The sequence below is a fragment of the Diospyros lotus genome, chromosome 2 (genome assembly GCF_014633365.1).
Source record: "Diospyros lotus cultivar Yz01 chromosome 2, ASM1463336v1, whole genome shotgun sequence".
NCBI lineage: Eukaryota > Viridiplantae > Streptophyta > Magnoliopsida > Ericales > Ebenaceae > Diospyros > Diospyros lotus.
This window is the reverse complement of record NC_068339.1, coordinates 15,982,486-15,997,050: the sequence shown is the minus strand read 5'-3', so window position 1 is coordinate 15,997,050 and position 14,565 is coordinate 15,982,486. Positions and strand designations below refer to the sequence as shown.

General features: G+C 37.2%; 2 protein-coding genes across 2 annotated transcripts; one reads left to right on the top strand and one right to left on the bottom strand.

Moving 5' to 3' along the window:
- Positions 1 to 2,034: 2,034 nt before the first annotated feature.
- Positions 2,035 to 4,491, bottom strand: LOC127793719 (uncharacterized). The gene is made up of 3 exons (XM_052324410.1): positions 4,157 to 4,491; positions 3,451 to 3,727; positions 2,035 to 2,675 (listed from the first exon to the last, which is right to left on the bottom strand). The coding sequence occupies exons 1-3, from the start codon at positions 4,262 to 4,264 to the stop codon at positions 2,308 to 2,310; spliced, it is 753 nt and encodes a 250-aa protein (XP_052180370.1). The 5' UTR covers positions 4,265 to 4,491; the 3' UTR covers positions 2,035 to 2,307.
- A 5,790-nt stretch (positions 4,492 to 10,281) lies between these two features.
- LOC127794183 (plant intracellular Ras-group-related LRR protein 6-like) lies at positions 10,282 to 13,236 on the top strand. The gene is made up of 3 exons (XM_052325115.1): positions 10,282 to 10,744; positions 11,756 to 12,145; positions 12,241 to 13,236. Exons 1-3 carry the CDS (start codon positions 10,517 to 10,519, stop codon positions 12,727 to 12,729), a joined length of 1,107 nt encoding a protein of 368 aa, XP_052181075.1. The 5' UTR covers positions 10,282 to 10,516; the 3' UTR covers positions 12,730 to 13,236.
- The last annotated feature ends 1,329 nt before the right edge of the window (positions 13,237 to 14,565 follow it).

Here is a 14,565-nt window from a genome sequence, read left to right as displayed (position 1 = left end):
TTTGCTTCACCCCGAGATTACAAAGACTACCACAATTTACAGTATCTAGTATTTTTTCTCAATTGCATAGAATATAAGTACAATAAGAATTGTGTGTAAATGTTTACCTCTTACCCCTTATTTATAAAATAGGGAAGACATTATTAGACCGAGAAGTGCTATGGCACACACTAAGAGGGAGTGAATTGATTATTTTAAAAACTTAATTTAACTTGCAATACTATAAATTTGTGGCAATTGCCCTTTGCCCGAACGTTGTCATCCTAACCCCCAAGCCTCTTGGGATCTTTGGGGGTTCCAGTGGAGACTGGAACCCTCTAAAGATTGATTATGGACATAAAACCACATCGTATATACTAAGACTTTAAATTTCATGTTTTATTTGACTTTTGTGTGGGTTAGAGAAAGGCTTCTCATGATTAAAAACAACTCATGTTTTGGTATAAAACAAGTCGGACTATTAATATACTTTTGTGTTTGGCTCTGCTTAAATCCTATTCATTTAACTCAAATGAGACGAATTCAAATAAGTTTGGATTTTTTGCCATTATATTATTATCTTCTTTTTTTTTTTTAATAATCTTTTCCTTGCTGTCCACGGATTAAACGAAGTTGTTTAAAATCCAAGAGTTAATCCTAATCTATGAAAACGTTGATTTATAAAGCTAAAGGAAAATTGTAATAATTAGAAGAAAATTGCATAATTGTTTTAAGTAGATACGACAGTCCATGTTCAATCTTAGTTTGTTTATTAAATGAATTTTAAAATTTTGTTTAAAATTCACTTAGTTAATTAAGTTGAAAATAAGATAAAAGAGTGATCAAATTAAATAAATTTTTGCTTGTGTTTGACATACTAACTTTAAAAGAGGTATAACTTTAGAATAATGCTATTTCATGTTTAGTAGATAATATTATTGAAAGAGATATAGCTAAACATCATTAGTTAAATAACTAATAAATATACCCATGAAATAATGGGAGTTGTGCTTTCTATGTTTTCGTGGAGGGGCAAAAACATCTAAGGTGTAAATTAAATAAGGTTGGAATTAATTGATCTCACTTGACATGAAATTCTAAACACGTAATTACTAAGTCAGATGATATTATATTATCTCTTATGTAAACTCTTGCCAAGTATCACATTGTGTTGTCAAATAATCTTCTTAAAACTAAGTATCAAAATATACAAGAATACCCCCTCAACTAGAACAGGCTAAATATATAAGAGTCATACAAACATATTCGCATTACATTATGCCACTAAAATATACACAACCATGCCATAGCCTTAAACTTGGTTGAAATAATGCCCCCGCACAGCCATATCAGAAGGAATTGTGTCAACACTGCACAAACTCTTGAAGGTGTCGGCCGGCCCAACACAATAGGCCTAGTGTAAGCCAAGTCGTGCCATGGTAATCCACTAACCAAACCACCGCGTCAGCCCTCAACCTTTTGTCCAGTCTTCGAAATTAAAGAAATGATGGAGATTACCCTCCCTCTACAACCAAGTGACCACCACCCCTCCAGTCTTCCCTGCCACACTACAACATCCCTAATGACATTCAAACAAACTTTTTGAGGGTCGGGGTCTTTGGTTGTATGTATGGGAAGGCCCATGCCATACTCGGAGAGCTCAACTCATTCATGTTTGGTGGTTAAGTGCTTAAGGCCCATTTAGGATTTGACATGAGGCGAGACGAAGCCAGTTAAATTATTTAAAAAACATTTGGCAAATTAAAACGTATCAAGTCAAGTGAAATTATGATGTTAAATTGCTAAAAAAAATACATATAAATATATTATCAAACACAGCTTGAGCTTACTACTATACTCAACGGTAAACTCAACTCAACTTCCCCCGAACTCAACACCAGAAGGGCACTTGGAGAAAGCAATTAATGGGGTGGCTTGCCATGCCATAGCCTTAGGCTTCTCATGCCTAGCCACAAATTTTACACAACATGAGACGCAACGCTTCCTAAAATCGCATGCAAACACATAATGGCAGCCAAAATGCACATCAAAACATTTCAAGAGGTACCCCAGCACTGCATTTTCTGATCACTTCAAATATAGGTACAGCACATCCGAATTGACTTGTAGCGGGAACAAGTTTCACGATCTTGCTGTCGTGTGATTCAAAATGGATGACAGAGAAAATTTTTGGAAACAACCAATTTCCACCAGCTTTACATCTGGGGACTTGCTCCCTGCATCCTGGAGGGAATTCCAACACTAAAAGGAAAACAAAACAAACTTATAAGGCGCAGAGGTACATGGTCATTGCTTTCTAACAGTTTGTTACCGGTACCACACAACAGGGGTGGACGGGTTCTGGGGCAGCTGCGGGATCATGCAGTGTTGCTGCTGCCACTGGTGAAAGCCATCGCTTCCATTCATCGCACCAGATATATGTTCTTGCCCAGGTTCGAAGTTTACATTGTTTTCCTCAATATCCATTGTGACCACCCCTACATCTTCTGCATCCATCATCTCTGAGACCTCCCCCGTAGGGGCCTCTGTCCCTGATGCCTGAGGAAACTGTGATGGAACCCAGGGAACAACTGCTAAGCATTCATTTGTTCCTGAAGTGATGCGATCCCGTCTGGCTTCATCTTCTGCTGATCTTGCCGCATTAGACTGGCTTGACCAGAGCATTTTATCTCCATCTACATGAGACATGCAAACTGGTTAGTTAATTCTGAAACTTCAGCACTTTTGCGAGAACATTTCAAGAAAGTCGGACGCATCTGAACCCCTGCATCTCTCATCAACCCGGGGAGAAATGGAATTAAAAATCCATGAGAACTATTATTCTAAATAAAGAGCCATGTTCCGAAACATAACACCACTGTATTTAGAACTTGCCCTCCATTGACACCCATTCATGATAGAGTATAGTGAATTCCACAACCTAACAGCCCACTACATATGCTTCCAACAACATCTAGAACTTAAATGCTATAAATTATCATGAATCCAAATATTCCACTTTGAGTAGAAAATTCTCAATCCCAGAACCTTGCAAGTTTTTGGAGGTAAGAAGGGAAAATCTCTAACCAGTTTCTGCAGAATCCAACACCTCTAGGTTCAGCATTGATAACTAGCTCCTCAATGATGTAAAATTATCAAAATCAAAAGAAAAACTAGTTTTTTTTTTTTTTTGGGGGGGGGGGGGGGGGGGGGCAGAATAAACCAGAATTTATTAGTGAGCTCGAGGAGATAAGATACTTAAATCTGAGTTTTAGGCAAATGTGACAAAGACACAAGAAACAGACAGTCACCAGTGCTTTCGTTGATTCAATTCTGTGCCAATTATATGAATTTTTTCATAATGGCCTTAAATCTTTTTGTTCATCCCTGTAAAATCTTGTGCGTATCTGGTTTATATGCATAAACATTACGGCGAGAGGAAAAGAGAGACCAGCTTATGAAGCTGCTTACTTTTGATGCCTATGATGATGTCAGAACTAACAGACAGAGACCAGTTGGTAGGTGATTGGAGCAGAGGCGTAGTGGTGGAGACGGGGGGCTTGAAGAGAACAATAGCCCTCTCTTCATTCTGCGGTAACGTAGTGGGTAGTTCTTGTACCAGTGGATGATAATTTGAAGCTCCCAATTGCTCCGTATGATTACTACCAGGAAGATTCTGCTCGGCCATCACGAAGGGAATCTGCGGTGCCTCCTCCTCCTCCTCCATTATCGGCGGCAATCCGGCATCCTATAACGGAGAAATCCATTTCATGAGACCAGCGGCAGAGATAGGGTGTGTTTGGTTACCGAGAAAATTGTGGCAAAGGTAAAGGAAACCCTAATAAAACCGAAATACTAGTGTAGGAAAAGTGCGCCAAAAACAAAATAAATTTATTTGGAAGGAAACAAAGCAAGAGGTAGAGAACATCATCAACAACAGACAACCGAATTTGGTTTCTCAAGGAAACACGTTTTGCTCTTTCAAGATGGAAATTCTACAGCCAAACAACCTTTTACCTTTCCTCGTTCCATTTCAATAGAAAAACGAAATTGAAATTCTTCTCCATTTCAAGGAAGCCACCGCAAGCTTCCCAAACTGAAATCGTAAAAGAAGAACCAAAAAAAACGGAACTGAAAATTGGCAGTGGAGGGAGAGAAGCAGCAGAGGGGTACGAACCAGTCGACGGATTTTGGTGGCAGGAGAGGAGAGAGAGAAGTCGGAGAAGTCATCGTTGACCTGATCTTGGAGCTCCTTTCTCTTCTTCGTCCCCATCGTCGTCATCATCACTGGCAGCCAAAACCCTCGCAGACACAGAGGCGGTTAGCTTATCTCTACTGGTACGATCACGATCAATAACAAACAGCGAGCAGAAATTTGAAGAAGGATGAACTAATTTTTATCGTTGTTGCGTCTGCAGAAGAAAACGATTGAGGGTCGGTCGGTCGGTCTCTCGTCGGGGCGTGTTTGTGGGGGGCGGGGGTTTGGATTTATGGGGTCCCCTTTTTATGGACGCTCGGTCTCTGGACTCCTCCAGAAGTATTCATAAAAAAATGAAACATAAAAAACTAAGAAAAAAAAAAAGAAAAAAAATTGATGACAATGAAAGGAGTATTCATAAAAAACTAAGAAAAAAAAAAAGAAAAAAAATTGTTACGTATAAAGGTATTTTGATAAATTTCTAATGTTGAATTGGGATTAACGAGAGGGGTTGTTTTTGTAACATAATATTAAGTTTTAAGTGTATTCATTATATTTTCTTAAACATTAAGGGTAATTTTTTGTAATTATTCTAAACCACATAGGGCAGGCACTAGTGTGATTTTCCCTTAAAATAAAGATTGGGCCCAAAACTTATGTATGGGCTATGGGCGGCCGGAGAACCTAATTTTGAAGGCCGAGGCTATGGGCGGCCGGAGAACCTAATTTTGAAGGCCGATAGGATATTCAATTGAACAGGCCCAAGACAACTATCCTATCTTAGGCCGAGCCCAATTAAGTTGTTCCCTTGATTCTTATTCTAAAGGCTAAAGTCCAGTCCCTTTACCTTTGCCAACCAATTGGTCCCCTCAACTTAGAGGGCAGACCTATTAGCCCCATAACCTTTTAGTTGGGGCCTATAAACACCCCAACTTTGAATTTAAAGACTTATCAGCCCCTTCAGTACTATGCATGAAATCACGCTAGCTTGAGGAGAGTGAGCAATGAATGAGTCTCTCTCTCCCCTAATCTCCTCTTCTATCCTCCTCTTCTACCAAAACTCATCGCCATTGCAGTCGCTGCCGTAGCTGTTGTGGCCGCCGCCTTCTCCGCTCATTCGTCGTTCCATACATTCGCCTCTTGTCACCGCCCCTCTTTGCTGCTGATGTCCCTACGTCTTCAATTGCGGCAGCTTGGCTTCTTCTCTGATTTTGCTTTCTTCATCTGTTCTTCTCCCATTCAATCTCCTCTCTTCCACTAAAATCCACCACTGTCTCCAACTGCCATTATTGCCTTCTCCATCTGCATACATACAGATATATATATATATACAGACATACAGATATATACATAATATATATGCATCAACTTCGTATATATATTATGTATACATACAACTTCACATATATATATATATACACATACAGATATATACAGGCCAGCCCTACCCTTAAGCTACTTATGCCATGGCATTAGCCCCCAAATTAGGATTTTAGAAATTTGTAATATTTATATATATATTTTTATTTTTTTAATAATTAATATTTTATTAAAAATTAAATATAAACATTTTAAATTTTTTTAACTTCCTTCACCATTTTCTATTTTTTAACAGTTGTTGTGGTGTTCCGCATAAAACTCATAATTTATTAGATAAACTTGATTATGGAGATTTAATCAATAATTTTGTATCTCAAAAAATAAGAAAAATTGATTTTATATAAAGGTGAACATAGTAACACATATTTGTAGAATGAAAAGTTGCTATTGGTGAATTTTATCCTTTAATACTATCAGTTTAATGTTATGTTTTATTTCTCTCTATAAGAGAATTATGAATGTATAATTTTTTACTCGCATTAATCTTCTTAGACTTTCAAGAAAAATTAATTTTATTTTTCTTTGTTTATTGTTGTAAGTTGTTTGACTTTTTTTTCTTATCTATGAGACATTATATTTTAGTTGAAAATTTATTATCGTTAAGAGATTATTATATTTTGTAGTTAATTAAATTTTAACTTTTTGTATATAATAAAATGATAAAATATTTATATAAAACATATATATTATTAATTTTTTTATAAAAAAAATTAATACTGAAAGGTCTCAACAAACCTTTTCTCCTAAGACCCCCAACTTTGTTGGATTAGCTCTGGATATATATTATGTTCCAAACATTAGCTTCGTCCGCACCTCCATCATCAGCATTCTCCTTTGAGCAGCACGCTATATATATATATAACAACATTGTTCATTGTGTATGTTTGTATTAATATAAATTTTTGATAAATAATTATGTAGAATTTATGATAAAAATTTCTCATATAGACATCAACATACATATATATTGTATTAATATAAAATTTTAATAAATAAAAATATAGAATTTATTAATTTATGGATTGAATATTAACACATATATATTATATTAATATAAAATTTTAATAAGTTATAATATATAACTTATCCACATTTAATGATAAAATTTCATTAGACATCAATAAAATCGTAAAATAATAATTTATAATTTATCAATATATAGTATATTAATATCAAATTTAATACTAAGGAAAGTTGGAGAGTCTGAGAGTGTGTTTTTAGACTATTTTAAAATCATATGGCAGGTAATTAATTAAATAATCGTCAAATGTTAAGAATGGAATTTGAAAGTTTTTAAGTTTATGTTCTCTGGTTATATAATAACTCATTTAATTAGATATATGTCACTATTACTGCGTACTCAAGCTGGCAATAGATTTATGAATATGAAGAATAAATAAGCATATATATAGCAGCCAACCCATGTTCTTCTCATTGACAAATATTTGGTGGAAATTAATGATTTTTGCATAGTAATAGACTAGTGGGTGCAATGGAGAAACTCGTGGGTGTCTACAAAGTATAGCGGGATTCATTGAACTTGATTCGCCTCCATCGCAGACATTACAAATTAATAATTAAATTAATTGGTTGTTTTAATATGCCATGTAATAAGTTGACCCTATTTATATATATATATACATGTAAGTATATAATTCTATCATTCTTAGAGTACGATAAATTGATATTCGGACCAATAATTCATGACTTTGATTCCTTATCTTATATAGTGAGGCAAATCCTCCATCTATAATTTATCTTTTTTGATGAAATCAAAAGCACAAATAATAAAAAATCATATAAGAACGATAATCTCAAGATTATAAATCTATCTATCTCTTACATTTGCCTTTTTTAGTTAAATATTCACATTTTACACATGTGATCGAGGACACTAGCATATCATTAAGAGTCTGAAAAGGGATTGAGAGTATTTTTGTTCAAGAAATCCCGTTGAAGAGCCAAAAGAGGATTCGATCAAACAACTTGATTGTGTCTTGGTCCAAAAGGTGAAATCGCTCACCTTGGACGCCCTTTACACTTGACCCGATAGAACGTGGGATGAGGTTAATCATGATGACCCAGCCGGATGTAGTGACTAGACTCAAGCTCACCACACACAAGAAGCTCCCTCACTTTGGAGAGAGATACCCCACAATGCCGCTTGCAAAATTTAATCATTGATCTTGATCCAAGATTCATCACGAAAAACACTTTGTGTCTCCTTCTTGATCTACTGGGTCGCCCATGTGGGCAACTCGATTGTGTCTTTACCCAAAGGATCATGTAACATCCCGTTCGAGCGATAGGAAGATCCGGAACAACTTATCCTGATGGGCCTACACGAACTTCCCAGGGGGGTCACCCATCATTGGATTGCCCCAGGTCAAGCACGCTTAACTTGGGAGTTCTTTGCCAACATTCAGCCCAAAAGGTATCCAGCTGGTGTTGTTTCCTTTCTTACACTATCCTCGATATATTCTAACTTCTCCAGGCTCTCGGGGTATTACATTCTCCCCCCCTTGAGCACATGACGTCCTCGTCATGCGACCTTACAACTGGTCCCAGACCTACTCCCCTTGGGGGCTGCCATCCTAGAAGCCTGCCAGAAGCCGCTCCTTGTACAGGCCCTCAAGCCCCGGCGCCACTCCCCGCCCTCATCGGACCGCTTTCGCCAAGGGTCGGCTCTGATACCACTTGTAACATCCCGCATCGAGCGATAGGAAGGACCGGAACAACTTATCCTGATGGGCCTACACGAACTTCCCAGGGGGGTCACCCATCATTGGATTGCCCCAGGTCAAGCACGCTTAACTTGGGAGTTCTTTGCCAACATTCAGCCCAAAAGGTATCCAGCTGGTGTTGTTTCCTTTCTTACACTATCCTCGATATATTCTAACTTCTCCAGGCTCTCGGGGTATTACAGATAAACACGCAAGGTCAAGCTCATCATGGATCCATGCGTAACTAATTGCCACACGACAAACTTCCGAGTAGGAAATTAAGCTCCTATATATCGACACCACACCAAGTCTAGAAAGCTAGCCAGTCCGCTCATCTAGACCTGCCAAACTCAATAACCAATTAAGCTAGTTTTCTCCCTTTTTGTGATTCTCCCTTTATACAAGTCATCGAAAGAGTTTTTCAGAAATATTCTTTCTTATTTACAACACTCAAAAGCCAACAATACTCAACTCACTCAAGTTTCTGATTTTTAGGTTTCAATTCACTGCTTATATAATTAATGTAAATCAGATTCAAATTTATCTACTTTATTAAAATTGTGAAATCGAGTGACAAAACTCTCGCAAGAAAAGGGATCCCGAGTCTCTGATTCCAACCCCGGACCAGCTGGAAACACTACTTGATTGGTTTGGGATTTCCACGCCATCACCTACAATACAAATGATAAGTGCTGGCTGCTGTGATTCTGTGGGTGCTTGCTTTTTTGACTTTCTGGCTAGGGAAGGTAACATATGGATGAAGGTTCTTAATTAATTATTAATTGGCCCAACGTAATTATTATTAATATTAATTAGTTGGAGTTTTATCAACTTAATTGTTAACCCTCTTCACAAAGATGATGATGATCATCATCATGGTCGGTCGTCTTCTTAATTAGCCAGAGAGTTCACTAATTATTTTTTTAATTGCCGGATTATTAGTTCACTAATTAATTAATACACAAAGGAAGGATGCATTGATCTCATGATGAGGATTCCAGTGCAGCTATATAACCCAGTAGATATACTTAAAACACCAAAGGTGTAGTTAATTAGAGATTTTTCGTTATTTAGCCATCAGAGATAATCACGACTTCATGAAATATTAATGGAGTCAATATATCTAATTAGCTAGCTAGTGCCTAGCTGGTCAAGATATATTCTAATTAAACATGATTATTTTGTCACTTAATTCTCTCTCCTTTTTTAATTATTTTTATCTTTCGATAATAAACTTAATTCTCTTGTGTATTTAATTGTAAATTTTGGATAAATGTGACGTGAATTTTCACAATTAATGAATCATATATTTTGTAGAATGAAAATATTATTTAAATTTTATATTTATATAATTAAATATATTACTCGAGTTCATGATACTATATAATTAAATTCAACTAGCTAGCTAGCTAGCACGCACTTTTAAGCAAGGGTTGGAATTTTATATTTTTGCACAAAAATATTTATTTTTAGGAAAAGACATCTTTTCAATATATACTTTTATTGATAAAATACATATTTAGATATACACTTTTATCCCCTAGAAATATTAATGTTTTTATGAAAAGATAATTCTAATGCTAATGCTAATGCTAATAAAAGAAAATAAAAGCAACGGTGGGAGTGAGTCGCGGGCGGCCGTGGCAGGCAGAAGAAAGAAAACAAAGCCATCTTGGATTTGCAACGCTAATGCTAATGCTAATGGCTTAATGCTAATGGATGAGAGAGAGAGAGAGAGAGTTGACTTTGCTAATAAATTAACAAACCAAACCAACTTAAAGGGTAGAGGGAGAGAGAGAGAGAGACGTGGGGCACGCAACCCGGGCTATACGGCCTTTGTACTTGCCCTCCATCTCTCCTCCTTTATCTCTTTGTCCTACCTTCCGTACCCTCTTCCATCCCTTCCTTTCTTCCTTTCCTACTCCTAATCTCGTTAATTAATTAATTTCCCTTCTTCTTCTTCTTCTTCTTCTTCTTCATCATCATCTCTCTCCCTCCCTCCCTCTCTCTCTCTCTCTCTCTCTCTCTATACATATATATATATATGGCCGCTAGCTAGCTGCCGTCGTCTTCTTTGATTCGCCAGTTTCCTCCTCTGCGTTTCCATTTCTCCATAGAAAGATATTTAACTGTGAAGGAGATCGATCCTCATGAAATAATCTCTCCTCTCTCTCTCTCTCTCTCTCTTTGATATATATATATATGTGTGTGTGTGTATTGTATTGATCGAGACAAGATGATGTACGAACAACAGCAGCAGCATCCCGCCGCCTCCGTCGGGCGGCAGATGAATGTACGGAGGAGATTCCCGGCGGTTGACAAGCAGCAGGAGAAGACGGCGGGGATCGAAGAGGAGAGGCTTGCGATCGTGGATTTGAGCGGCAAGGCCTTGTCTTCCCTCCCTAACCCTTCTCTCACTATTGGCGCCATCTGCAAACTCGACATCTCCAATAACAATCTTGAGGTAACTTAATTACCTCCTAATTTTTTCATTTTTCATTCATTCTCATCGTCAATCAAAATTATTTATTAGGAATCAATCTATTCTCTCCTCTTCTCTTCTTGTGTTTCTGGCAAGGACAGAATCAATTGATAAATATTGATGATTATGTTCTTGATTAAATATTTCTTGTATGTCTAATTAAGCAAGCAGCAACAAACTTCAATTAATTAATGGATCTATTTGTGCATGCACGCATTTACAAATGAATACTATAGCATATATAATATTGTACATAAACAATAAGATTTGTTCCATACTATATGATTTTAAATCCATTCTACCATTAATTAATTTGCTTGATCCGACCATTAATCTATCTATATATATAGTTATGTTTCTTTTTTCCTTCTTTGTAAAAAGAATATCTAAATGCATTACTTTGGAATATTTTGTTTTCCCCCCTTCTATTCCTTCGTCTTTCACGTACAGAAGCAAAACACACATATTATATAGCACGCAATTAATTGATTCAATACTCAATATATTTGAAACTTTTCTATCTTGAGTTCATATTCATATATATATATATGTATATATGTATAACAGGCAAAATTAATTAATTACCAGCTGGAAATGGTTATATTCATTAGAATTTTGGTGTCTAATATTAAAGTTGTCTATGGACAAAATCATGACCAAGATGCATGGGTCCATTTATTTCTTTCTCATGAGAGTATTAAATTTTGTCAGTTTTTAATTCGTTCAGTCATTTTCTACTTTTTGCTGGGTTTTTTTTTTTACCAAAGTTGTTCGATCATTTTCCATATATTGATTGGTTTTTGTCTTAATTCCATTCAATATCATTGGCAAGGAAGTAGCAAGTATTGTCTCCTTTTAGCAATCACAATTTATGGTACAACTTACAGCTCACCTCTCTCTAACCACATAAATGCTTTTGCATATGCTCAAGATAGCGCCTTTTCAATCACCAATATATATATATATGTAAGTGGAATGGAATTGGTGGTGCAGAGCATACCGGAATCAGTGGCGGCGCGACTGCTGAACGTGGTGGTGCTTGACGTGCATTCGAATCAGCTGCAATCCCTGCCAAACTCAATTGGGTGTTTGTCAAAGCTGAAGGTGTTGAACATGTCCGGCAACCTCCTCCAGACGCTGCCCAAAACCATCGAGAACTGCAGGTCCCTCGAAGACCTCAACGCCAACTTCAACAAGCTCACCAAGCTCCCCGACACCATGGGCTTCGAGCTCCTCAAGCTGCGCAAGCTCTCCGTCAACTCCAACAAGCTCATGTTCCTGCCCTACTCCGTCTGCCACCTCACCAACCTCCGCACCCTCGACGTCCGCCTCAACTGCCTCCGTGCCCTCCCCGAGGATCTCGAGAACCTCGTCAACCTCCAGGTAAAGGTTAGGTACCAGTTATATAAATGGCCATGGGTTCCAATTAACTTTATTTTCATACATACATATATATATATTTTGCAATTTAATTTCAGGTCCTCAACGCCAGCCAGAACTTCCAGTACCTGGCCGTATTGCCAGACTCCCTCGGCCTCCTCATGTCCCTCGTCGAGCTCGACATCAGCTACAATGCCATCACGGCACTGCCCGGCTCGCTCGGCTGCCTCCGCAAGCTCCAGAAGCTCTGCATCGAAGGCAACCCCCTGGTTTCTCCGCCGGTAGAGGTGTTCGAGCAGGGCGGTTTGCTTGGGGTGAAGGAGTACTTGAGCGAGAAGATGAACGGAGCTCACAGGGATTCCCCCAAGAAGAAGTCGTGGTGGCTTGCGAGGCTCGTCAAGAACCGCACCTTCAACGGCCGCGGGCAGCTGCCCTCAGCCTCGCATGAAGAAGACAACTTCAGCAGCGGCAGCCAGCCCAGTGGTGGTTACCGCCACACGGCCATTGAAGCCCTGGCTTCGCCCAGGTACACCACCATGTTTTCGCCTCGCCGCTTCCTCTCAACCAAAACATACTTTACAAGATAGATATATATAGATATCCATCAAGCAAATCGCCGGCCGGCCACCAAGGTTTTTGAAGGTTTCAGTGCATGAAATATGAATGCATTTTAAATTTTAAGTGCTTCAATTAGGCTGTGTAGTTAACTGGTGGCAGACTGCGTTACACACACACACACACACACACACACAAACCTAGTCATATATACGTACGGCCTGTGCACTTTTGTTATTCTATTACCCCTAATTAATTTTATGTATATATATATATATATATATGCATCCTAACATTATGGGTATATCATCAATCGATCAGTGGTTCTGCTAGATAATTAATTAGTTTGTTTTTGTGTTGTACATGTATATATATATATATATATGTGTGTGAGTGTGTGTGTGGCTCATTAATCTGTACGTATATGTAAATGCTGTTGTATTGGGCCGCAATTGCCCTTGATGTCTATTATGCATTTTCAACAAGTACTTGGTCGTATTGGAATGATTAGACAGATATATTTATATATATATATATATTGGTCCGTAGTTTGCTTGCTTTCATAATTGAGTACTTCCTAGCTAATTATTAAGTAAGAGAACGAACAATACAAAGTCGACGACGGACTAATTAATTAATTAACGTGAAAGTGTGGAACCTATATATCTTCTAGTTGTTGTGCGCAAATTATTGACTCATTGTCCAATTTGCATCCATCCAATTAAAACTACAGTAAAAATAAATAAATAAAAAAATCACCATTGTCGTGATGTTGTTTCTCCTTTTTTGTTTTTTTTTTTTCTTTCTTTCAGCATTTATTCTAATTAAATGTATCGTTTACTTTACATTATCCTCACTTGCATTCGTTGTCGGCCAAGCCTGCCTGCCTGCCTTATAGTTTCAATATTAATTAATAATAAATGACGTCACTAATTAATTAATGTCAATTAATTCAACCCGCTGGGTAATCTTGTCAACATTTATTTTCTTCTTTCGATCGGCCGGATCTTGTGAATATATCTTGTAACGTTGGCAACAATACAATAATACAAGATACGAATTGATCAAGAAGAGGACACAACGTTGTAAGTGTTTTATTATTATTATTATTACACGATCGAGTTAGTTTTCTGTCTCTCTGATGACATATTATATTATATTATTAATTAATACCCCAGCCCAGCCCAGCCCAGCCATGCCAGCAGGTTAATTTCAGGTGCAAATTAATAGTCAAACAAAAGACGTAAGATAAAATCATCCATGATGAATTGGCCGACGCATTAGAAGAAGAAGAAGGAATACATTAACGATTGCAAAATAAAAAAAAAAATAAAAAACACCCATTTAAGTGCCGTACGGGACGAAGGAAAGTATCAACGTCGACAAAGGATTAATTAAGCCCAAAAAATTATAAAATAATCACCAATGCAGCGTGGGAGGGAGGGGAACCACGAAAGGAGGGTAATTAACTAATATGTACGGTCAATTATATATATATATGTATATGTTGGCAAATTATGTAACTCCACTTCAGACCATCAAGAAATAACAAAAAATTAAGAAAAAAGAAAAGAAAAGAATCTGGGCTTCAACTTTCACGACGTTATTGTCAGCGAATTACCTGCTCCCGCTGAATTAGACGTACGGTGGAATACATACATACATGTCCGCATGCCTGTAAAAGTCCTCCTCGAGTTTCAAAAATTTTGTCAAATAAGAATTCATTAGAGAACACAGAGTATTTTTTTTTTATGTAAATATTCTAATTTTAAAGTCAAATTCTAAGACGAAATGGTAGAGCTCTTAGTAGAGTTGAAAGTGTCTTACCTAAAAAATTGCTATTTATTTATGACTGAGTTATAGAGTTA

What these genes read in the sequence shown, in the direction of transcription:
- LOC127794183 (XM_052325115.1), top strand. Translation starts at nt 10,517, where the DNA reads ATGATGTACGAACAACAGCAGCAGCATCCCGCCGCCTCCGTCGGGCGG. An exon ending in TCTCCAATAACAATCTTGAG is followed by an intron (nt 10,745 to 11,755) that starts GTAACTTAATTA and finishes TTGGTGGTGCAG; the next exon opens with AGCATACCGGAATCAGTGGC. An exon ending in AGAACCTCGTCAACCTCCAG is followed by an intron (nt 12,146 to 12,240) that starts GTAAAGGTTAGG and finishes ATTTAATTTCAG; the next exon opens with GTCCTCAACGCCAGCCAGAA.
- LOC127793719 (XM_052324410.1), bottom strand. Translation starts at nt 4,264, where the DNA reads ATGATGACGACGATGGGGACGAAGAAGAGAAAGGAGCTCCAAGATCAG. An exon ending in CCACCAAAATCCGTCGACTG is followed by an intron (nt 3,728 to 4,156) that starts GTTCGTACCCCT and finishes TCTCCGTTATAG; the next exon opens with GATGCCGGATTGCCGCCGAT. An exon ending in CATCATCATAGGCATCAAAA is followed by an intron (nt 2,676 to 3,450) that starts GTAAGCAGCTTC and finishes TGTCTCATGTAG; the next exon opens with ATGGAGATAAAATGCTCTGG.